A 25,406-nucleotide genomic window follows, 5' to 3' on the forward strand; every position below is an offset into this window, starting at 1 on the left:
TGAATCAAATCATATCCCAATTCAGCACATTATTGTCCAATTTCTCCCATTTCAACCTCTATAAGCAATGTCTTATTTCTTTTGAGTCAATCATCTCCAACACTATTATCTTTATTCCTGAGAATTACATTATGAAGATAGCGGTCGGTGCCAATAGAGAAATAAGTGATTTAATTACAAACAAATCAATTTTTTAATAAAGATCAATCTGTTCACAGTCTGTTACATGCCTGGAATCCAAAATGATTCCAATAGTATCAAATAAAAATAGAACTTTGTAGAAAATATAGGTACAAAAACCACTGTACTAATTACAATAAAGGCTATTGCTTTAATATTTAAATCTCTAACTACACATACAATAGATATCTTCAATTTGCCTTTTTTAAACGTACAGAGCAGGAATCTGGAGAAATTTAGCTACATGATTTGAGACCAATTCAGTTATAATTTAAACAAATCTCATGTTGACAAAATAAAATCCCCAAGTTGATGACCTCAATTACACCCCAAATGTTCTCCAGTTCTCAATAATTCAAATGTTCTCTAAATGAATGAAAACCAGTTTTGTGGAACAAAGCAGCTTAGTATTTCCTAGTATGTTTCAATTTGACTTGCATTCTTTTGCAAGCTTAATGTTGTAATTGCTAATTTACGTACTTTATTGTTCGTCATCAAATGTTAATGGAGCTCTTGGTTTGGAACAGACTAATCTGCTCAGAGGTAACAACAGTCCTTTAGAGGAAAACATGCATTTAAACTTAGTTGCAATTGGTATTTTTTTCATTATTGAAACATTGATTCACCTATTTAATCTTTGAGTAACTGCCTCTCGATACATTATAGAAATATAGATGAGAAGTAGAAAAATAACAAAAAGGTCATCCAGAAATCCTAGAATTCCAAAGAAAGCCTCGGGAATAAAGTCCAGTGGTGATGCTAAATAGAACAAGGCACCAGCCAGGCAGAGGAAAATTCGTATTCGAAACATCCAGAAAAGACCGCTGATGGAAAACAATTCCGTGAAGGCATGACGGAGTAGTGTGGGCAAATCCATTATTCGATCCAAAAGCTGCAGGACAAATGTGATCACTTAGTACCGTGCAAGGATGATTGATTTACAAGAATGTGTACAAAAAAGTGAAATTATAACAGCTCAAAAACAGCAAAATGAATGAGGACTCACTTGAAAGTCTAAATGTAAGGAAACAATTTTTCTTTTGTAAGTATTACACCATTGAATGGAATGAAATGACCTGTTTAAAACTGACTGGTTTGTGTAAATCAACTCTATTTTTAATCTATTTGTATGAAAGATTTAATTTTTAAATAGGTTTTAAATTACCAAGGAAACATTCACAGAGTTGAAGCTATTGAGGGCGTGCAGCGTAGGTTCACTAGGTTAATTCCCGGAATGGCGGGACTGTCGTATGTTGAAAGGCTGGAGCAATTAGGCTTGTATTCACTGGAATTTAGAAGGATGAGGGGGGATCTTATTGAAACATATAAGATAATTAGGGGATTGGACACATTAGAGGCAGGAAACATGTTCCCAATGTTGGGGGAGTCCAGAACAAGGGGCCACAGTTTAAGAATAAGGGGTAGGCCATTTAGAACGGAGATGAGGAAGAACTTTTTCAGTCAGAGAGTGGTGAAGGTGTGGAATTCTCTGCCTCAGAAGGTTCGTTGGATGCTTTCAAGAGAGAGCTGGATAGAGCTCTTAAGGATAGCGGAGTGAGGGGGTATGGGGAGAAGGCAGGAACGGGGTACTGATTGAGAGTGATTAGCCATGATCGCATTGAATGGTGGTGCTGGCTCGAAGGGCTGAATGGCCTACTCCTGCACCTATTGTCTATTGAAGCATGCCTAAGGTTTGTTACAAAGTTCAATGGATTTTACCAAAGTAGAATGAGAGGGGAGAACATGGAAAATTATTTTGGATCAAATCCTTAATATCGACAAGGTCCCACATAGGAGATTAGTGGGCAAAATTAGGGCACATGGTATTGGGGGTAGGGTACTGACATGGATAGAAAATTGGTTGACAGACAGAAAGCAAAGAGTGGGGATAAATGGGTCCCTTTCGGAATGGCAGGCACCGCAGTGGGGTACCGCAAGGTTCGGTGCTGGGACCCCAGCTATTTACGATATACATTAATGACTTAGACGAAGGGATTAAAAGTACCATTAGCAAATTTGCAGATGATACTAAGTTGGGGGGTAGTGTGAATTGTGAGGAAGATGCAATAAGGCTGCAGGGTGACTTGGACAGGTTGTGTGAGTGGGCGGATACATGGCAGATGCAGTTTAATGTAGATAAGTGTGAGGTTATTCACTTTGGAAGCAAGAATAGAAAGGCAGATTATTATCTGAATGGTGTCAAGTTAGGAGGAGGGGGAGTTCAACGAGATCTGGGTGTCCTAGTGCATCAGTCAATGAAAGGAAGCATGCAGGTACAGCAGGCAGTGAAAAAAGCCAATGGAATGTTGGCCTTCGTAACAAGAGGAGTTGAGTATAGGAGCAAAGAGGTCCTTCTACAGTTGTACCGGGCCCTGGTGAGACCGCACCTGGAGTACTGTGTGCAGTTTTGGTCTCCAAATTTGAGGAAGGATATTCTTGCTATGGAGGGCGTGCAGCGTAGGTTCACTAGGTTAATTCCCGGAATGGCGGGACTGTCGTATGTTGAAAGGCTGGAGCGATTGGGCTTGTATACACTGGAATTTAGAAGGATGAGGGGGGATCTTATTGAAACATATAAGATAATTAGGGGATTGGACACATTAGAGGCAGATAACATGTTCCCAATGTTGGGGGAGTCCAGAACAAGGGGCCACAGTTTAAGAATAAGGGGTAGGCCATTTAGAACGGAGATGAGGAAGAACTTTTTCAGTCAGAGGGTGGTGAAGGTGTGGAATTCTCTGCCTCAGAAGGCAGTGGAGGCCAGTTCGTTGGATGCTTTCAAGAGAGAGCTGGATAGAGCTCTTAAGGATAGCGGAGTTAGGGGGTATGGGGAGAAGGCAGGAACGGGGTACTGATTGAGAGTGATCAGCCATGATCGCATTGAATGGCGGTGCTGGCTCGAAGGGCTGAATGGCCTACTCCTGCACCTATTGTCTATTGTCTATTGTCTATAACCCAATTATTTTAGGATAATGGAACAGGGGCCTCATTATCATTTTCCACATAATTTAAAAACAACACTGATTAATACCCGATTCGAGGCACCAAGAGGATAAAGTGATCACTGGTGGTGCTGGGAAAGATCAAGGTGAGGTGCAAAAACCAGAATTGTGGATGTCTCATTTCAAATGAGTACCAACAAAAAGGTTTTTCACATTTGAGGCATAAGGTTTTTTTGTCAATCTGTTCAGGGATGTTACCTTGTAAAGTGAAATAGGGATTCAGCAAATTTCACATCGATTGAAGTGGCAGAAAAAATCTAAATCTTAGACATATAGAAAATAGGTGCAGGAGTAGGTCATTCAGCCCTTCGAGCCAGCACTGCCATTCAGTATGATCATCCAGAATCAATACTCCGTTCCTGCTTTCTCCCCATATCCCTTGACTCCGTTAGCCCTATAAGCTAAATCTAACTCTCTTGAATACATCACCATACCTTCCATGAAACAAATTGTGTTAATTCACATGGATGAAAAAAACCCAGCTGTATATGGAAATAAAATTAAACTGCGTGAACTGGAAATTTGAAATAACAGAAAATGCTGGAAACACTCAGCATGTTGGGCGGTATGTGGGGAAAGATAAACAATGTTTTAGGTCACAGATGCTTTGTCTGATGAAAGGTCTCTGATCAGAAACAGAGTCAGAGTCATAGAGTACAGAAACAGGTGCTTCATCTGAGCAGGAGTTAGAGTGGGATAATTCTTAAAAACAAGATCAGCTGTTCATGCCAACCAGTGAATAATATGTACGATAGTACAGGCAAAACCGATTGAATTGATATGTGGAAAAATCTCAAAGCCAAGAATGCCCAGGAAAGTTCAAAATAGAAGAAATAATTTCAGAACTCAGAATAACTGAAGACCCTTAAATATGAAGAGAAAAGATTTTAAAAGTTCCAATGTTTGCTCATAGATACATAGAAAAAAGGTGCAGGAGTAGGCCAATCGGCCCTTCGAGCCAGCACATTCAATGTGATCATGACTGATCATCCACAATCAGTACCCCGTTCCTGCCTTCTCCCCGTAGCCCTAAGAACTCTAACTCCCTTTTGAATTCATCCAGTGACTCGGCCTCCACTGTCTTCTGAGGCAGAGAATTCCACAGATTCACAACTCTCTGGGTGAAAAGGTTTTTCCTTATCTCAGTTCTAAATGGCCTACCCCTTATTCTTAAACTGTGGCCTCTGATTCTGGACTCCCCCAACATCGGGAACATGCGTGTCCAATCCTTTAATAATGTTATATGTTTCTATTAGATCCCCTCTCATCCTTCTAAATTCCAGTGAATACAAGTCCAGTCGTTCCATTCTTTCATCATATGACAGTCCCGTCATCCCGGGAATTAACCTTGTGAACCTACGCTGCACTCAACAGCAAGAATGTCCTTCCTCAAATTAGGAGACCAAAACTGCACACAATACCCCAGGTGTGGTCTCACAACTGCAGAAGGACCTCTTTGCTCCTATACTCAAATCCTCTCGATATGAAGGCCAACATGCCATTAGCTTTGGAAGGCAAAGCTAGACTTCAGAAGAGGGGAGATTAACAACTATTTGGAATTAACTATGTTACTTAAGACGTGGAAAAAGTCTTGGGTGTAAAATATTCATCCAAAATTAAAGTGTGAAATATTGCTAACAAACATTTCTTTCCTAGTTATGTTGACTGGCATTAGTTTCTCATTATGCTTTACATCACCAGCATACTTACAGATCTGGGCTGGCCAGAAAATCTTCTGTTATAATCATTTACATCTTGAATAACTTGTATAGACTCTGGATGTTGCTCATTCAGTGTGAACAATGGAAACAATAAGGTAATCTGTTCGCAAGATAATTAAAATAAACAGTGACATATTCCTTGCACATAATCAAAGCATACATTGCAATCAATCTATTAATTTGTCATTAACGCTTATTTTAAACTCAAATTTTGCACTCACAACACAATGTTTTGAAATTTCCATGTTATAGTGTTGTTCACAATCATATTAATTAACTACATTGATTGTGGAGGGCCATTTTTAATTATCAATGTTCCAAATAAAACAAAACCCTGGTCAAACAGTATAATCGTGTACTGCTAACCAAGCAGACAAAGTTCAGGACTTCCAAGGGGCCATTTGATTGACTCTGGCTAAATATGGATCTGGGGGTTATATACCATACAGCGAGATTATTGGAGATAGCAAATTATGCATTGCATCCACAAGGGTATTCGAGGGTCAGCTACCAAGGATCTGCTTGTAATAGCAAACATACAGTTTACAACAAAAAATTACCACATTTCTATTTTAATTTTTATTCTTTAGAACTGCCAGGCAGTTAGTTGCACTGGACCCTCGGATATACTACACATTACTGATTCAGAAATACGCAAATAGAAATATATTTGGCCATTTCCCATGTCATCCAATTTAAATTCTCAAAGTGGCAGGCAAGAAAATGCAGGCAAACTTTCCAGTCATCGGTAGGGTACTCTAATGCAATAGTGCCACATGAAGCAGCGATATTTAGCACTATTAAGATACACCACACAATGAGATATTTACATAGCCTTACTAACAAGTATGAGCAATTTAAATTCCAAAATCTGATGAATCTTGAAAATTAATCTTTTTGATACTAGTCTGGTATTTTATCAATGTTTTAATATGTATACAAAAATTAGGTCTCAGTAATTAACTATACCAAAATTTGTATTGAAAAGGATAATTATATTATTCTAAAACCACCAAATCGGCACAAATAACCTCTGAATAACACAGGATGTAGATTTCTGCAATGACAAAGACATAATTTGTTGTAATGACACAAACCAAATGGCATAAATACAGTAAATATCAGAACCAAATAGAATAATGTGGATATTAACTGAATATTGGAGAAAAATTGTTTAAATACTTTAGATGTTATCTCCAAATAAGTATATAAATGTTTTAAATAATTTGTAATCTATAGAAATTAAAGAAAACATCAACATGGAAATCTGAAACAAAAGAAATGTTGATAATAAATGGTGATTCATTATGAGTGAAGAGCAAAGACAAGTTATAATATTTCAGATGGGTCTCAAGTTCTGCAAATACTGGTACATACAAATTAACTGTAAGAGTATACATTTAATTTTGTTATAAACAGAGAAGAGATTCAAAGGATTATATCCATTATTGCTAAGTCGAATATAGAGATGAGATTCAATAGGTTTTGATCTATGCCTTGTGGTCTTGTTAAATTTTGTTAGTCTGAACCATAAGCCCTTCTGTGTACGAGCTTCCAGGGATGAAAGGCTCGATTAACTAACAGATTGTTGCCACATTTCACAGCACTTTGTTGCTGGACTTTACAATATTGCTAGGATTCCCCAGCATCACCCACATCCTGACTTACATCAGTCACTTTGCAGGACCCAATGGAGATTCTAGGTCAGATGATTTAGAGGCAAAAAATAGGTTATTTCAATTTTTTTCTGTTTAGTTTAATCTTTTAAATATTTGTGATTTTAATTGACTATTAAGAGTAAGAGTGTGTCTGGGGGAGAGAGAATGGTGGCGGGGTCTGAGAATGGGGACTGGGGAGGGGGACAACAGGGGTCGTCCGGAGGGGGCTTGGTGGTGGGGGAAATAGGGGTACTGGGAAAAGGGGAGGTCGTGGGGAAAGGGGGGGTGTGGGGAGAGTAAGATTGGGGTTGGGGGAGGAGAGAATGGGGGGTGTGGGAATGGGCCCTCTTCGCTAGTATATTATAAAAAGCAACCACAAGGTTCAATTTGGTTTAGTTTAGAGATACAGCATGGAAACAGGCCCTTCAGTCCACCATCCACACCGAACATCGACCTCCAGTTCACAATCGTTTTATGTCACAATACTTTTCCATCCACTCCTTGCACATTTTACAAAGGTCAGTTAACCTACGAACCTGCACATCTTTGGATTGTGGGACATGCAAACTCCACACAGACAGCACCCAAGGTCAGGATCAAACCCGTGTTTCTGGCGTTGTGATGTAGCAGCTCGATCAGCTGTGCCACTGTGCAGCTTATTTATTAAAAACGGGTTTTCAAATGAGGAGCAATGTTTTCATAGGCGATTTGAAGAAGCAACCTTTTTGCAGAGAACAATGGTGACACAGTGGCGCTGTGGTAGAGTTGCTGCCTTACATTGCCAGACACCAGCATTGTCCCTTGTATGCAGAATAGAGCTACTGTATTTGTGATTGCTGGCCAGCATGAGCTCAGTGAGCTAAGGGGTCTGTTTCCACACTGTCTCTCTGAAAACTTAAAAATAGAACGAGCTGCCAGAGGAAGTGACAGAAGCAGGTACAATTACAATGTTTAAAAAGCATTTAAACAGGTACGGATATGAAAGGCATAAAATGAAATAAGCCTAATGCAGAAAAGTGGGATTAGTGTTGATAAGCATCACAGTCACCATGGATGAGTTGTACTGTATGATCCATGATTTCATGATGGCATATACACGGTACTTAAAAAGGTTCATTGTATTCAAACATAGTTTTGTGAAAGGATGTGACCACTTTAATGATACTATTTGAAGTAGTAAAATGTGCTACTGATAAATGGATTTATTGTGCTCAAGTTCAGTTCAAAACACTTTATTTGTCCCCGTGGGGCAATTTACTTAAGTCATAAAGTCCTGCATTAAATGTCAACGTGAAAAATAAAAGTTCATGGTGTAGTAGCAACATACTGGATTGGTTAGAAGACTGGCGGGCTAACAGGAAATGCCGTAGGTGCAAAATGGTCTTTTCTCTGGTTGGCAAGATGTAACGAGTGATGTGCCACAGGTATCGTTGAAGGGGCATCAACATTTTGCAGTGTTCGCAGAAGGTACTGAAAGCATGTTTGCCAAATTTCCTGATACCATGAAGGTGAGTAGGAAAGTAAGTTGTGAAGAGGGAAAGAGGAGGAATCACTAAGATTTGAATAGGTTACGAATGGCAAAAGATCTGGAAAATTGAGCCTAATGCGGCAATTATGAAAATGTCCATTTTGTCAGGAAAAAGGATAATTATCAAAATATTGAGGATTATACAGTCTGACATGCAACGAGATCTGGTTGGCCTGATGCACGATTTACACAAGGATAGCATGCACATTCAACAAGTTATTAGGAAAGTTCAAAGCCTGTTATCATTTATTGCCCTCCGAGTTTTTTCCCCTCTGAGGGTTATGAAAGGGTACTTCAAAGAGTAGTGAAAATAGTTTTGAATATTTTTAAGGCAGAAATGGGTAGATTCTTGATATTCAATGGATTGAAAGGTTATTGAAATTGAAGGGAATGTACAATTGAGGTTATAACCAGTTCATTCATAGAATGCAAACTTGAGGGGTCAAGTGGCTTACTAAGGGGTCAAGTGGCTTTCTAATTTGTACTAATCTAATGTTTGAAATAGTTTTAAAAATGCTTCCGTGTTTCTAATCTATGATAATTCTTCATTGCAACCAGATGTATCGGTTTTCTTTGAGGTCAGAAGCAGCTTACTTTGCCATTGGACGTGCAAAATGGGCCAATAAATAAAGACTTTTCAGACACTGATTCACAAAGTTTTGTTTCAAAAAGACAAATGAAGTTTGCCCGAGTCAGAAAATGGAACATACGCCAATTTAGCCAAATATTTGAGCTCAAGTCCAATTCTCACCCACAGTGACTCAGCTGCTTTATTAAGCACTTCACCTAAAAGCTCAATTGGGTGCCATGAAAACTTTAATGAAATAAATTTTAACTTCCCAAGTACATGTACAATTTTAAAATATTCAAATTGTTCAACACAGTTTAACACACTGAACATGCATGCAGGCCATTTAGTAATTTATTATTTCTCCCAATAACCATCAATATTTTTCAGCATACCTAGCTTAAAATGCCAAGGGAGACTTGGGAGGCTCCCTGCAACTTTATCAGCACCTTCTATGTAGAGACTCTTAGCAAACTTGTGTATGCAAAACAAAGAATCTCACTGTGACATGTCACATGTGATGATAAAATATCATTCATTCATTCATTTGTTGGAAAACATCCACGCTATAAAAAGCCTTTGGGTTATTCACCGCAGGGAGAGGTGAAAGAATATGGTGACGTTGACGGGCTAAAATTGGAGAATAAAATATCCTGACCCACTGAGTTACTTCAGCACTTTGTCTTTTCTTGTAAACCAGCATTTGCAGTTCCTTCTGTCTCCAATGAAGATCAGCAAGTCATGTTGCATGGGAGAAAAATCCAAAAATTCTAATTCAATCAAGACGTCACTTTATAGCTGATATTTTCAGAGATGCTTTATCAAATGTGTTGCTTTTAGTTTTGGAACACATTGGTTGAATAAAATGAATTGACAATCTGGGTTATTTAAAAATTCAGTTGAATTAACATAACTAGTTCAACACTGGTGTGTGGTGGAAGTATATACAATAGTAGAGTTTTAGAGATTTTAGCAGGCATATGAATATGCAGGGATTGGAGGATTATATGGATCATGAGCAGGCAGAAGGGTTAAGTTTAATTTGGCATTGTGTTCAACACAGAGATCATGCGTCAAAGGACCTATTCCTGTGCTATACTGTTCACTGCAACACAATTTTAATGGTAGCAAGTCCTGTAAATTTCCTTTACAGATTAGTAGACAATGGAATGTTAACATTTTGAAAAAGAACAGATAGTTATGAGAAAATTAAATGCCTTTGTAGGCCAAGAGCAATGCAAGATTCATATCTGCATCAAATTCCTTTCAACTCCTATTAAAACTTAAGGACTTCATTGACTAGCACAAGTGAGTGTATCCCTACCATCCTTTAGAATGACAACAATCTCTATTTTAACACTCTGGCACTATAAATAAAATATACCCCTAAATACAATTTTCATCAATCACCTTCCTTTAAAGTCCATCTACATTTACTGATGATCACTGTTTTCTTCAATCTACAGCTACTCAGATAACAAAATAGTCCGTGACAACATGCAGCAAGGTCTGGCAACATTCAGAGTTGGGATTACAAAAATCTCAGTACTCTCCATCAAACACAGGCTGTTATGGTTCAATAAGGCTGCTCACCAGCACTTTCTCAAAATCATTTACAGATAGACAAAAATGCTTATCTTGGCAATGACTTTTTCGCCCCATGAATAAATCTTTTAAAAAATCCATATCTTCTTTTATCTTACCATTTGCCTACAAATGGGGCAACTTACTGCTCCCAACCAAGTTCCATATGTCCAATATGCAACAACGCAGGAACCTAAAAAAACAAATGAATTGTAAAATAAATTAGTTTTCGGCACGTTTTACCAATTCTCATGCTACTGAACATTTTAGCACAAAAATAAAAGCCGCATAAAATTAGTCCAAGAAATGTTTTTCTCTTCCCGTTGTAAAGTTTAATAGTTTGAATTCTGGCCTTGGAGGGCCAACTACCAATGGTTTAATGTTTCAGTATACTCTAAATTCAACTTTTAATTTTTTTAATTATTCTTTTCCAATGACCAATATAAACTCATAGACTCATACAGCGCGGAGACAGGCCCTTTGGCCCAACACCCATGCCAACCAACATGCCCCATCTGCAATGTTTGGCCCATATCTCTCCAAGCCTATCCCATTCATGTCCCTGCCCAAATGTTTTTTAAACGTTGTGATAGTACCTGCCTCAATTACCTCCTTCGGCAGCTCGTTCCATATACCTCCCATTCTTGGTGTAAAACATTTGCCCCTCAAGTTCCTATTAAACCTCCCCCCCACCTCCACCATTTTTAATGATTTGTTCCTCTTAATAATTTTCAATGTAATCATCATTGATCCATATAGAACTACAGTATATTTATTAGATCTGTTTTTACTGGTTCTGGTTAAATATTTATCCTATATGCTTAGATGTATAGCTTTAAAAGTATGTAGAACCTGATGAATGAAATATTCCAGCCATCAATTTATTTAATCCTCATAATACCCTACTGAGCCTTTCAAAATTATAACCTAGGCTCCTCCTCTTCCGCACTTCTAAATCCCAGATCAAGCTGAACTTGATGAACACGTGGTAGCAGTCTCCTTGGAGAGGCCACAATTAGATTTCTGCATATAATGTGGGTCATTATTAATCTTATTACATCACAACATGTACTATTTCAGCTTTCTTGATTGACCAAATGCTCTAGGAATATTAACAATTCCTAGCGCACAAGTATGTTTAATTTATATACGTTTGTTTTCATGTACTTTTATTATTTCATTACAAAATTGTCATGACCCAGTAATCCTGTCACAGTCAGCTACTCCTACTTAATTTTCCCATTTGCAGCTTCATATTAGTTTCTACCTGTATTACTACTCTTAGTGATTTATATTTCTGCATTCTTATATTATGGACCTTGCCATATGGTTTGTGCTACAAATATTTAAGAGATTGGTTCTTTTAACCATAAAGATAACAGATCAGGAGTTAACTATATCTTCAACATTTTGTTCAGCAGACCTGGCCCTCATTGTGAACTCATGCACCAAAATACCATTGGAATAGCTAAACTAAATCAACTATGAATACCACAATAGAATTACATAAATAAAGGGAAATGGCATTGACCTATGTTAACTTGCTGCTCCAATTTAATAATGCAACTAAGCAATATTTAGTAGAGCATATGTATAAATTCCTCTGTTGTCTATCCAAACTATAAAGAATGCAACTGCAGTCCCACATCTTCGAAGAAGACAATTCTAGAAACACATTCTGCAGAATACAAACAAATTCAATATCCGTAATTATTAGGATTTTATTTCCTCCAACTTTGAGGAAAAGAAATTCAACCTGTCCTCCAGGAGACGTGTTCATACTAATAAATACCAACCTTCCTGGTTATTGAGCAATATCAATATAAAATAGTTTGGATGATAAAGTAGTTTGTAGATTATACAAAAAGTTGATATAGTAAGAAGGAAAGTTTTCAAATGCAGGAAGAAAAAATATGGTTTGATTGGCTGGACAAAAAAAAAAAAGGCAAATGGCATTTAAATCTGGAGAAATGGGAGGAATTCATTAGGGGGAATGAAAAAAGGCAAGGGAATATACAATTACAAAGAAAGCTCATCAATGCCTCTACTTCCTTAGAAGACTGAAGAGATTTGGTATGTCGTCTAATATTGTCTCAAACTTCCACAGGTGTTCAGTAGCATCACTGCCTGGTTCGGTAACTCAAACACCCAGGAATGAAGGAAGCTGCAGGAAGTGGTAGACATTGCTCTGAGCAGCATGTGTTGGTCTCCCCATCATCGAAGGGATCTACAGGAGGCGCAGCCACAAAAAGGCAACTAATGTCATCAAAAAACCACATCACCATGGCAATGCTCTCACCACAATGCTACCATCAGGAAGATGGTACAGGAGCACGAGACCCAAGAATTATACTACACAACCCCAATCACACCCCTACCTCAGCAATGACACTGTTTTTGGATGAACTTTGTACTTCAATTTTGCACTATTATGACCTGGCTACCTAGTATTACTGATTATTAGCTTATTCTATTATAAATTATTGTATATTTATTTATTGTGTTATTACATTAATGGCCATGTAACATTGCAGCAAGTAAAAATCTCATTTGTTTCATTCCCGGTGCATATAATATTTAAACTCTCTTGACTCTTGTACATATTGAGAATATTGAGTGCTCTAGAGGAACAAAAGGATTAAGAGGTGTATTGAAGGGATTGTGGGAAACATTGAGCTGTTCTTCTTTCTTGTCATGAACATGGGTAGCTCCTCATTCTATGGGAATTGAACTTTACTCCAGTGAAGTATCTCCTGCGCTAGGCTAAATATGTCTGGTCACACTGACCCACAAAGTCAACAGCGTGAACACCTGAATGACTTGTTTATTTGGTAATAGGAACATACTTTTGAGGGGAAAATTACAGAATGCTGGATCACAAAAGTTAATGATGTAAACAAGATAGATTTTTATAGAACAGGAGGCTTAATTGAGGTGTATACAATTATAGACTGAATAGGGTCGAACTGTCTCCCTTCAGCATTCATTCAAAAATGAAAGGGCAAAGATTTAAGGAAAAAATGGGAATAAATACTCAGATGGTGCTTGGGAATCAGCATCTAAAACAGTAGTAGCGGTAATAATCCTCATCGCATTTAAAAAGTATTTGGATGTATACACAAAGAGCTGTGAAGTGTTGGGTCACACACCTTGTGCTGAAAGATAGGATTAGGTTGTATAGTCTCTACAACCAACGCTGACACGTTGGGCTAAATGGCTTCCTTCTGATGTAAATCTAATTGTTTGGGATCTTCCCAAGAGGCTGTAGTTTAAACCAAATAATCTAACTCAAATTATTGAAAACGTCACATGTCTATTTTAATTAACTAATCACATACCACAAAAAAGGTGGCCACAGTTGGTTTCAACAGGGAATGCAGCCAGCTGTAAGCAGATTGGACAGGACATGTCAGTGTAGAATTGATGGCGATTGCTTTCAAATGCATCCTGTAACATTAAAGAACGCACAATTAGTAGATTTGCTGTCAAAGATCTGATTTTCACATAATGTAATATTTTGCTCACATGCTAAAAAGAACCCCATTGCTTCATTCTACATTGTTCTTTCTCTAAAAAGTAACAAATTATTGTTTGCAGTGTAAAATGCATATCTTCAAACAGTGAATATAGTGGGAATACAGTGAATACTACCATGAGAAAAAAAACTGCATTCACACTATCTATTCCACTCATGATTATATACACAGCTATAACATCACCCTGCAGCCTTTTTTACTGCAAGAAATAAAGTCCTAGCCTTCCCATCCTCTCCCTATAATGGCTCAGGACTTCGAGATCTGGCAATGTCTTTGTAAAGCTTCTCTGCGTTCTTTCCAGCTTAACGCATTTTTCCTATAGCAGGGTGACCAAAACTGAACACAATATTTCAAGTGCAGTTGTCTTGTACAACTGTAATATAATGTCCCAACGTCTAACTCAATTCCCTGACTGATGAAATCCAGCGTACCAAATGCCTTCACCACCATTTTTACCCAAAATGCCACTATCAGGAATCAACCCAAGGACCCTACCATTCACTGTGTATATAGTAGGTCTTGCCCTGGTTTGACATGGATGAAACTTATTTCAATTAAACTGCATTTGCGAGTCCTCCCTCGGCCCACTTGACCAACTGATCAAGATCCCACTGTAATTCTTTATAACCATCTTCGCTGTCTCCGATACCATCTATTTAACTGTCATCTGCAAAGTTACTCATCATGCCTTTGTACATTCTCATCCAAATCACTCATACTGCTGACAAGCAGCAATGGGCCCAGCATTGATCCCTGAGTACACCGCTAGTCACAGGCCTCCAGGCAAAAAAAACATTCCACCACCACATTCTATTTTCTATCATTAAGCCAACTCTTCATTCAGATAGCTAGCACTCCGTTGATCCCATATGATCTAACCTTCCAGAGCAGTCCATCATGCAGAACCTTATCAAAGGCTATGCTGTGGTCCATTTAGATTAAGTGTATGGTTCTGCATCCCTCCCAACATTTGATTTCACAAATTTATAATTTTGATGTCCAAAATTCAGAATTTTACATCAAAATTCAGAATATGGCGCGTAATGCAACTTTTCAGCAAAAAAAAAGTATGCACGCCAAATGCGCATACACGTTGCGCTACATCATGTGTGAAAAATGACTTATTTCCAACAATCTGTAGTTCTTGGACTACATGTACAATGTCAGGCCTATCATGAGTATATCCTGCTATTTATAGAAAGGTTATTGAACAGAGATACTTTTTGCAACACAAAGAAAAAATTGTTTTGTTTTGTTTTTTTCTATTTTGCTTTTTCCTTACACATCCCAATTCTCTTGGTATTGAATAAAAGAACACTGGTCATAAAATGTATGACTGAGTTATGAAGAAAGAGTTGATATAAGCGTCTCGACTAAGCATATGGTAGTACTTGAAGTGAATTCACACATTAATTGATAATCAGCCCAAAAAGGTGGTAATTGGCTTTTCTGCTGTGTTTTATATTTTAACCCCATCTTAATTAATTAACATAGTTATATAATCTTGCACTTAAATTTAATATTTACTCATTACAGTTCCACCACTGATTTTCTGGCACTATTGGTTCCAGAGCTTTGCTGGTTTATCCAGCCGGCCAAGGAAGTCGTCTATGGGTATAGAAGTGCTGGCTCCAGCTGGGTTGGAGTTCCAGAGCCCCGGCCGCAGGTTGCAAATTCAACCCACCAATCGGCCATGGATGTCCCGATGAGGTTGAGATTGGCTGCCTTGCCCAGCCTGGGTGTCACATTTTCATGGAGACATCCAGGGCACGGAGATTTCTCGCGGAACACCTAGCGACCTCTAGCGGCTGAATTGCCAAATTGCAATTACTGACTGTTTTGCGGAAAAATGTGAAGCGAAATCAGAATGGCAGAAATGAAATAAGAAAGCGGAAACTTTCTGCCAAATTTGGAAGGGTTGGGAGGGGTGGTTCTGCACTCATTAACCTTCTTAGTTACTTATCTTTTACACCACCAGAAGCAGTCCCTCTTGGACACTAACAACTGCTTTTAAAACCTCCCCTGATGTCCCTCCTTTCAGCAGCTCACACACGTGAAAACCTCTGAATTTCCCCCAATGTTCTAGCTATAGGTTCTCCATTATCTACAAACTTTAAGGTGAATGCCTCTATCCTCAGTCTGGTATCAAAAACTGGATGAAGAGTGGGTATTATGCAATAATCTTAACAGGATGGCCCATCATAACCTGCTGCACAATGAATTAATTAGGGAGGTAAACTCAATGATGTATTTAAAATCAACATTGAATTTGCACACAGGTAGATCTAATTATGGCACCCAGTATTTAAAGCAAAGAAAAACTGTTTAGATTAGAATGAGATCTGCTAATGTACATAGACAGATGAGCCTCAGTTTAATACACCTCCGAATGTACAGTAATTCATGTTACATTAACAATTTACAACAACATGATTTGATTATTGATTTAGCTACAATAGATTTTTCTGTAATTAAATGTTGTCAAAATATACCAGATAATATAGTGAAATGGTTAATTAATGAAAATTTTACCTGGGAATTTAAAGCCTCAGCTTGGAGATGTTGTCGGAGCTCCCTCACACGTTCCTGGTTCTCAGGGTGGATGTTTTGTTGCTCAGTTCTACAAGAGAGTATATCATAAAATAGCTGGATTAAATAGCACAAAAATAGATTTAACATATTCCTGTAAGGCACATGACATTATTATATACTTCTTAACATGTGTACTGAAATATAGAGAAAAGCCTTTTGCCTGTTATCCAGTAAAATCTTACAATACATAGTACATCAAATTAGAGCTAGAAAGAAAAAGAAACATAGTGCATAATATCGTGTAATTGCAAAGGAAGTGGAGATAAAGTGCAGGGCTGCTTTAATATTTAATAGAATTAGATGGTGCAATGGGTTCTTTATCTCACAGTTAGGGTCCACAAATAAGATGATCAATTGAATTAATTTTTACAATCCTTCACTCTTTATTTTTAAGTGTAGGCTACTCAGTAGCACACCTAATTCACAGCACAGGAGCAGTGGACATTTGGGAATTTGGCAACCCACTGGTTGCCCTCAAAAAGTCATATATGTCTTTACTTTGAAAGACATCACTATTCTTTGATCACTGCTTCGTCAATATGCATGTAGAATGTTAAAGCAGCGGCAGATCAAAGCAGTGGCACAATTACCTGCAAAAGGGCAATTAAAGATGGTAATAATTGTCCACATCTTGAAAATATAATCACTGCATCCCTACACCATCAAAACTGAGTTAGCCTTATGTTGTTTTTTGTATTTATGCTTTCTTTATTTCAGTTCCACCGTCCTTAAAAATTATCCAATTTTAGTAATTTCAATGGTTCAATGGTCCCTTTTTAATCACATATATCAACCTACATACAGTAAAATACTTTTTATGCATACAGCCCAATAAGACTATCACCATACATAAGCACAATCCCCTGATTAGTATAGAATGTACTGAACTGCCTGCTGAGTCTAAAAGCAAAAGGCGGCATTTTACAATTCCAGCTGCAGCTGGCCACAAAAGTCCGTTGCAGCCGTTGCCTCCATTCCGGTTGTCGCGCGACTTATCGTCCCTCTCCATGCATGGCTCTCTTCAGCCCTTGTTCCCCAGGAACCGCTTCCTGCAGCTGATCTTGAGGACGCAGAAGGCAAGATCCACCTGGGTCTTCTTACCGGGCCCTTAATCCAGCGTCCATCGCCCTCCACCCTCCTCTCCATGGCTTCCCGGTTCCATGGCAAGCAAGCCAGGCCTGTAGTTGAAATGCGGCTGCGACTCGCAAGGCTTCCCTGTCCGGTTAGGATACCAGTTCTACGGCAGGTGAGCCAGGCCTGCTGTTGGGATACAACAGTGGCATGCCGCAATTCTGTGTTTACCTCTTTTGCTGTTTTTACATGTAATATTGTTTTAGAAAACCTTTAGCTCTTCTTTCTTCATCCCACATTTTCAAAAAATCATCTACTTTGTCCAGCTTTCCTTGTTTAAATATTTCCCAAATAGATAGAATACATTTGAAACAAATAGCCCATCATGAATTTGCACGTTCATAAAGATAATGGAAAACAAAAGAGTGCATCATTTGGTTTCTGGGTGGATTTTTTCCACAAAGTACAAAAAAACAATATTAGGAAAACTTTCTGATGCAGGGTATGATGCAAATCCTGATAGACACAAAATGCTGGAGTAACTCAGCGGGCAGTTTTTTTCCTATGCAAATCCTGATGCATGGTCTCGACCCAGAAAGTCAACTTGCACCTTTTGTCTCCATTCATGCTGCTTCACTGGCTGAGTTCTTCCAGCACTCTATTTTTGTTTCTGATTCAATCATCTGTGGTCTCTTTCGAAAAATAAATATTTTGCTTTTTTTTTTTCAAACACACTATTACTCACAAGACATTTTTATGTGCTTTAATCTGTATAAATCCATTTGTAAATGAGATTTAACTAACTCCTGTTCTTTCATTGATTAGATCTTGTGACACTAGAATCAGTAATGGTTTGTAGTACATAGTCAAGTGTAATGTATGACAAGAGATGGTAAGTACAGCATTACTCCAATAAATAAATATCTCCAATAAATAAAATCTAAATTGCTTGAAATGTATACATTCTCACCTATAGAGGAATGAAACCAAACCACCTAACATTATAATGGTGATTACTACAGTCAGAAGAACCTGATTGCTTATCCCTTCAATCAGTGACACGTCATCAATTCTTGTTCCAAGTAAGTGCTCTGGATGCTGTTCCATAACAGATGACAGATCCCTAAGGAAGAAAATGAACAATCAGCCCCTAAAGCAAATGATACTTTGTGCTCAGTAATTTAAATTTAAAGCTTTGGGACACCTATAAGAATTTAAATTAAGTGAAAAGGAGTTATGTTATTTAAATAAAAATGTGTACTTTATGATAAATATTTTATTTTTAGCAAAGAAAGGGTTCAAGGTATTCACAAAATAATGTTTCTTTCAACTATCAATATAACCACACCATTAAGCCACTCCAATCAGTATGTTCCTAACTTGCCAAAATCAAACAAAATAGTTGATAAATAGGAAAATAAAATATGGAGAAGTGTTAAAAGTAATTTACAATCTCTAACTCTTTTGCTTTCATTTTCTATTTCTGTTTATGTACTTTAGCACACAAAATGTATCTATAATAGTTTACCCTATATTTTCAATTCTGATCATCGTTTACTTAGTTTAAAAAACAAATGTTCTAAATAGTGCAGATTCCTTACATAAATCCAATAGTTCCCATAACACTTCTAGATTACTCTGTTTGTTTCATGTTCCCAAACAGGTGTACATTTATCCTGAATTATGATTTTTTTTTGATTTATAATGCCTAGGGTATGATAATCTTTCATTTTGATTATAAAATTGTTATTTTGATTCTGTAGAACACAATTATGATGTGCCAACCTCTTATTTATCCTTGAAAATGGTATTTGAAACATCAGTGTATTTCAACTCCACAACTATGCATCAGGTATACAATGCATATTTGTTATAACAAGGAATATCTCACACACAGGTAATTGCACTACACAAAATAGCTATTTTTCACAAATTCAGGCCTACCAAAGAGAGGGCTAGTGAATTCAACATTAGTTGCTATCTTAATTGGTTTGATCATTTTAGCTTCATGGGAGCCATTTCCTATAAATGTAACTATAGGAAAATTTATAAGATACACATACTGCAGATTTATAAATAGATGGATAGAATACTAAAATAAAGGATGTTGTGTTAGACCTTTACTGATTACTAGTTTTGATGTAGTTGAAGGGCACCAAACAGCTGGGCACCAAATTTTAGGAATAACATTGCAGCCAAATAGAGAGTGCATACGAGGTTTACACAAAAGGGGGCTGAGTTATGCGGAAACATGAGAAGCTAGGACTGTTTGCTCAAGAGCAGGGCAGACATGTTTTAACACATGTAAACAAAAATCCTGAAATGGTTTGATAATGAAGATAGGGAGAAATTGTCAATGCTGACTGAAGAATCGGTAACCGGATAACATAAATTTAAGATAATCAATAAAAGAACCATGGGGAAGATAAAAAGAGCTTTTGTATTTGGTAAGTTACATCAAGCTGACATGTACACCTTGCATAAATGGTGGGAGAAAAATCAATGTAAACTCTCAAAAAGAATTAGAATATACATTCTCATTTTTAAACACTGTTATCCTCAGTCATCCAAAGTTGTGGTTATGCACTGAAAGCACCTTTAAATCAAAGTCACCTTTCACTTAATAAAGTGGTGACTACCAAGGCATGGGAAGTGATCTATTTTCACAGGGTCTCGCTGTGAATCGTAATTGTCAGAAGATAGTGTTGCTGATTGGAAGGTTGGTAGAAGTAGGCAAAATTATTCACTAGGACCATTTCCGACATCTCCCTACCGTTTCTAGATCACGCTGTCTCCACCACAGGAAACAGACTATTGACCGACATCTACTGGAAACCTACTGACTCCCACAACTATCTTGACTACACTTCTTCCCACCCTGCTTCCTGTAAAGACTCTATCCCCTACTCCCAATTCCTCTGTCTACGCCGCATCTGCGCCCAGGATGAGGTGTTCCATACCAGGGCATTGGAGATGTCTTCATTCTTTAGGAAACGGGGGTTCTCCTCTTCCGTTATAGACGACGCTCTCACTAGGGTCTCCTCGATATCCCGCAACTCCGCTCTTGCTCCCCCTCCCCCCATTCGTAACAAGGACAGAGTCCCCCTTGTCCTCACCTTCCACCCCATGAGCCGTCACATACAGCATATAATCCTCCAACATTTTCGCCACCTCCAACGGGATCCCACTACTGGCCCCATCTTCCCATCTCAACCCCTTTCTGCTTTCCGCAGAGACCGTTCCCTCCGAAACTCCCTGATCAACTCGTCCCTTCCCACCCAAACCACCCCCCTTCCCAGGTACTTTCCTCTGCAACCGCAGGAGATGCAACACCTGTCCCTTTCACTCCCCCCTTGACTCCATCCAAGAACCCAAACAGGTGAGGCAGAGGTTCACTTGCACCTCTTCCAACCTTATCTACTATATCCACTGTTCCATGTGTCAACTTCTCTACATTGGCGAGACCAAGCACAGGGTGGTCGATCGTTTCGCTGAACACCTCCGCTCAGTCCGTCTTAACCTTCCTGATCTCCCGTTGGCTCAGCTCTTCAACTCCCTCTCCCATTCCCAATATGACCTTTCTGTCCTAGGCCTCCTCCATTGTCAGAGTGAGGCCCAGCACAAATTGGAGGAACAGCACCTCATATTTCGCTTGGGTAGTTTACACCCCAGCAGTATGAACATTGACCTCTCTAACTTCAGATAGCCCTTGCTTTCCCTCTCTATACCCTCCACCTTTCCAGTTCTCCCACTAGTCTTACTGTCTCCGACTACATTCTATCTTTGTCCCGCCCACTCCCCTGACATCAGTTTGAAGAAGGGTCTCGACCCGAAACGTCACCCATTCCTTCTCTCCAGAGATGCTGCCTGACCCACTGAGTTACTCCAACATTTTGTGTCTACCTTCGATTTAAACCAGCATCAGGAGTTCTTTCATACACACCTAACTATTCCAACTTTTTCCTGGCTCACCTCTTATCCCTCATCTGAAAAAAACTGGTTTTCAAAGCAGCATGAAGTCCAACTTGAAAAAATTATGTTCACTAATTCAACTTCTAAATTTTTATCCTGGTGTTATAATTCTTGTATAGCATTGCCCTTTCTCTAACTATCATTATCCTTTCCTGCATAACAACACCCGAACGTCCTTTTTCATCTAATTCAAACCTCTTATTCAAAATCTAATCTTTGTCCAGTTTCTGACAGCTTGTCCCCAGCCACACATACAAATTCTGGAATTTATTTCTAAAACCCCTAACCATAAATTTCCCACAGAGCTAGTGATAAATCATGAACAATTCACTCAAAAAATGGAAAGAAAATAGCAGATATTCATTCAAAAGCAGATTACTTAACACATTTTTTGGGTACATTCCAAGAATTATTCACAACATGAAATACAGTAAGCGTGGCATGTTTAAGAAGAATTTGCAATTTGCAATGGCTAAGCTTTCCACCACAGGGTTTTCCCCATCCTCTACCCTCCCCTTTCACTTCTTATTTTGGTCTACTTTAGACTAATTGATAGAGACTGATTACTACGTTTAGTCAACTTTTCCAGCATCTCTGTATCATGCAACAATCTAAATGGTAGAAGATAAATGAGATTGAACTTGATTTAAAAAATATATATCTTCCATTGGGACCTGAAGTGACCCCCTTTGTCTGCCGGCTAATAGAAAGGAGTTCCAATAGAAGATTACTTGTTGAGCTGTCAACTTCATGTTCAGTTATTTCTAATGTAATTGTGATAGTCTTGATCACAAAGGCAATTTAGATGCACAAAATTAACTGTTATTTTCCCTTTGGTCATGTTCCGATTGACAATCGGTAATTACAAGGGTGCCATAGGGATTATTTCTTGTACCACTTGTAATCTTTTTTATTGACTGAAATGAAGGGAAATTTGTAGCCAAGTTTGCTGATGATACAAAGACAGCTGGGATGGCAGATTGCCAGAGAAGGGATACAGATAGTTTAAGCTGATGGGCAAGAACTTGGCAGATGAAATATTCTGTGCGAAAATGTCAGGTAAGCCATTTTGGAAAGAAGAATGAAAAGGCAAATTATTGAACAACAAGACTGCAAAGTTTAGTGGTGTGGGTTCTAGCACATGAAATATAAAAAAGTAGCATGCCATTACAGCAAGTGAATAGAAAGACCAGTGGAATTCTGGCCTTTATTGCTAGTTGGGTGAAAGTTGGCATGTTTTGATGCACTTTACAGAGCACCAGTGAGACTGCCCTACTGTACTACTGACTTTAGTCTCGGAATCCAAGGAAATGTATAATTGTATTGGAAGTACACAGAAGGTTCATTAGATTATTCCCCAAGATGGAATGCAAAAACAGGTTCAGCCAACATCCAATGAGATTTGAAGAATGAGAGGTGATTACAAAAATATATATATATATATGAAGTTCAGAGGGAGATTAACTTGGTAGATGTTTACAGGATGTTTCACTTAATTGTGATATCTAGAACGGGACATAGTTCCAGAGTAAGTGCTCACTCTTTTAAAATGGAGATGAGGATCAATTTCTCCTCTGAGGGTTGCCAATCTTTTCTGCCCAAGAGTGCAATGGAGATGGAGTAACTAATACTGACAGATATTTAAAGTACTTGAGATTTATGGGATATGGGAAGAGCAGAAAAATAAAGCCAAAGCAAAGACTGGATCAGCCACAATCTTACTGCATGATGTAGTAAACTCAAGGGGCAAAATGGACTATTCCTGTCCCCACTTATGTTCATCCCATCATGAGATTAAAGGTTTCTCTACAGAAAAGTAATGTCTAATATTAATGAATGGAGATGTCCATACAGTTATTAGTGGAGTTGGCTTTAAACCCCAGCTCCATTACAGCATGAAACTACCCACTATTTGGAAAATTTGACAAACTTAAATTGCCAATGAGAACATTAAAGGTTAATTGGATACAAAGTGGAAATATAACAAGAATATGTTTACACTGGCCTAAAAGAACTACAAATGCTCTCTTTCTGTCCAATAATTTCATTACAAAACATTCAAATTGTTTATTATAAATTTAGAACCAACAGTTTGGTATATTTAACTTCAGTTAGTTACTGTTGTTGGAAATAATTACAATTCCCCAGGTTTTGACAATATAAAAATAAAGTTATAAAAGTCAGTATAGGTAAGCCAAATTTTAAAATAAACTGGACAATGATCCTGTCAAATTGATTTTACTCCTTCACAAGAATACTGAAAATGTTAAATGAATAAGTTGCCACTAGAATGGAACAAACTATTTTTCAGATTGACAGCTAACCAAAATCGAAAGGTGTCAGTTTCACTACCAGCTTGGTTCAGAAGTTACAACGTCCTTTTGAATTACAGAAGTTGTCTGCAGGCATTTGATTGCCCCCTCCCCTCCCCTCTTTCCACAGTAGCCTATTTTGAAATCGCCAATTAATTAATCCCTACCCCCAAAAAATAAAAACGCTGTAAATATTCTGGTCAGGCAGCAACTGTGGTGAACATAATTGTGTCAAAGTTTCAGCCGATGACCTTCCGACCTAAAACGTTAACTCTGTTACCGTCTCCACAGATGTAACCCGATCTGCTGTATATTTCCTGTGTTTTTATTCCTTTTAATTTCGGATTTCCAATACCTCCCCTTGACGTAGTTACTTAACAATTTTAGGGACGGATGCACTTTAACACAACCATATTGCAAACCCACAAGGCGAGTGCACGCGAACGCAAATGTCCAGGGTGTCAGGCTCGGCACAAGCAGGCCGTCCGACATTACCTCCTCCCTTGCAGCAGACCCAAACTTCGCCGAATAGCTCAACAAATACTGAGGTTGTTGCTTTCGGCCGCGTCGACTGCCGCAAACGCCCTTTTCCTTCCTGTGTGATCAAGTCATGCCGCGCTGGGGAGGGGTAATTCCACCCGACGGCCGACTTTAAGACATGCCCCACGTCTGAGTCCAACCACGCAAGCGAGTGAGGCGGCCGAGCTGGGAGGGAGGGTTGTGTGTGTGTGAGTGAGGGAGCGCAGGCGCAGTCGCCGACGCCGGCCGAAGGTGGAATGTGGTGACGTTGTGGAAGCCCGGACAGTTAGCGGCGGTTCCTTTGTTGTTTGTAACGGTGGCGGCGCGAGCGGGTGAAGAGGGAGCGCGCGGGATGAACGTGGACCGGATCGAGCTGTGCGACAGTCTGCTGACCTGGGTGAGTGAGTGGTTGGCGGCCCGTCGGGGTGACGCCCCGGCGGCAGCGGGTAATCCAGCCAAGAGGAGTGACTTTCGCCGTCCGTGGTAGAAGCTCAGCACTCCTTTTAATCCTCCCGACCCCCACGGGCGACCGAGCTGGACGCTTGGGCAGTGGGCCGCGCCTTTGTGGCGAATGACACCCCCTCCCCGCTTTGAATTCGGCGGAGCAGCGACTGCCCCGTGTGTGTGTGTGTTGAGTGTGCGAAGCCCATTAAACTGGAACCGGTACGGTTGACAGTAGTCTTGGGCCTGAGAGTGGGCACCGGCTTTGCCGTTATGAGTTGGGATGTGTCAGCTGATAGCACGAATGTACAGCCTCCTTTGCTGTTGTTTAACGAGGTTTTGCGATCTATTGTTATCACTCCCTCTCTCTCTTTTGTGGTGTATTTTTGCTAAACTTATTCATATGCGTTCACATTATCATTTCCCCTTCATCATTTATTTATTCTTGCATTAGAATATACAGTATTGAAGCTTATCATTCAGCCCAACTTTTGATATTGATGTTCAGACTTCATATGAGCTTACCTACCACTTTCAGAATATTCTCCTTTCTTTCATGCCCTGCAGCATTTCATCATTTCAAGGACAAATATGGATGGGCATTCATTACATGTCAATTGTTCCCATTCTCTGGTGGTGATTTTTAAAAATCTACTTGACTGATTTCCTTTTGTAAGCTTTTAATTTATTCACCACAACCACACTGGGTTGTTTTAAATTTC

General features: G+C 38.9%; 2 protein-coding genes across 6 annotated transcripts in view; one reads left to right on the top strand and one right to left on the bottom strand.

Moving 5' to 3' along the window:
- Positions 1 to 151: 151 nt before the first annotated feature.
- On the bottom strand, positions 152 to 24,617 carry rnf170 (ring finger protein 170). The gene is made up of 7 exons (XM_078404220.1): positions 24,220 to 24,617; positions 18,411 to 18,563; positions 16,310 to 16,397; positions 13,580 to 13,688; positions 10,361 to 10,434; positions 4,893 to 5,003; positions 152 to 1,072 (listed from the first exon to the last, which is right to left on the bottom strand). The coding sequence occupies exons 2-7, from the start codon at positions 18,545 to 18,547 to the stop codon at positions 803 to 805; spliced, it is 789 nt and encodes a 262-aa protein (XP_078260346.1). The 5' UTR covers positions 18,548 to 18,563; positions 24,220 to 24,617; the 3' UTR covers positions 152 to 802.
- hook3 (hook microtubule-tethering protein 3) overlaps positions 24,426 to 25,406 on the top strand; it is a 62,576-nt gene continuing 61,595 nt past the window's right edge. For 2 of the 5 annotated variants that reach the window (XR_013547563.1, XM_078404172.1), the window contains exon 1: positions 24,426 to 24,640. Coding sequence is in view for 4 of the 5 variants with exons in the window: in XM_078404172.1 (XP_078260298.1) it covers positions 24,596 to 24,640 (45 nt within the window). In the remaining variant the exon portion in view is untranslated. The remainder of the gene's footprint in view (positions 24,641 to 25,406) is intronic. The other 3 variants (XM_078404190.1, XM_078404182.1, XM_078404200.1) reach the window with 2 other exon arrangements.

This window comes from Rhinoraja longicauda, chromosome 1 (assembly GCF_053455715.1).
Source record: "Rhinoraja longicauda isolate Sanriku21f chromosome 1, sRhiLon1.1, whole genome shotgun sequence".
NCBI lineage: Eukaryota > Metazoa > Chordata > Chondrichthyes > Rajiformes > Arhynchobatidae > Rhinoraja > Rhinoraja longicauda.

Excerpts from the sequence above, each read along its gene's own strand:
- rnf170 (XM_078404220.1), bottom strand. The coding sequence starts at position 18,547 with ATGGAACAGCATCCAGAGCACTTACTTGGAACAAGAATTGATGACGTG. Across the intron at positions 13,689-16,309 it reads CTGAGGCTTTAAATTCCCAG|GATGCATTTGAAAGCAATCG; the intron begins GTAAAATTTTCA and ends TTAATGTTACAG. Across the intron at positions 1,073-4,892 it reads TTTCTGGCCAGCCCAGATCT|CTTTTGGATCGAATAATGGA; the intron begins GTAAGTATGCTG and ends TTTGTCCTGCAG.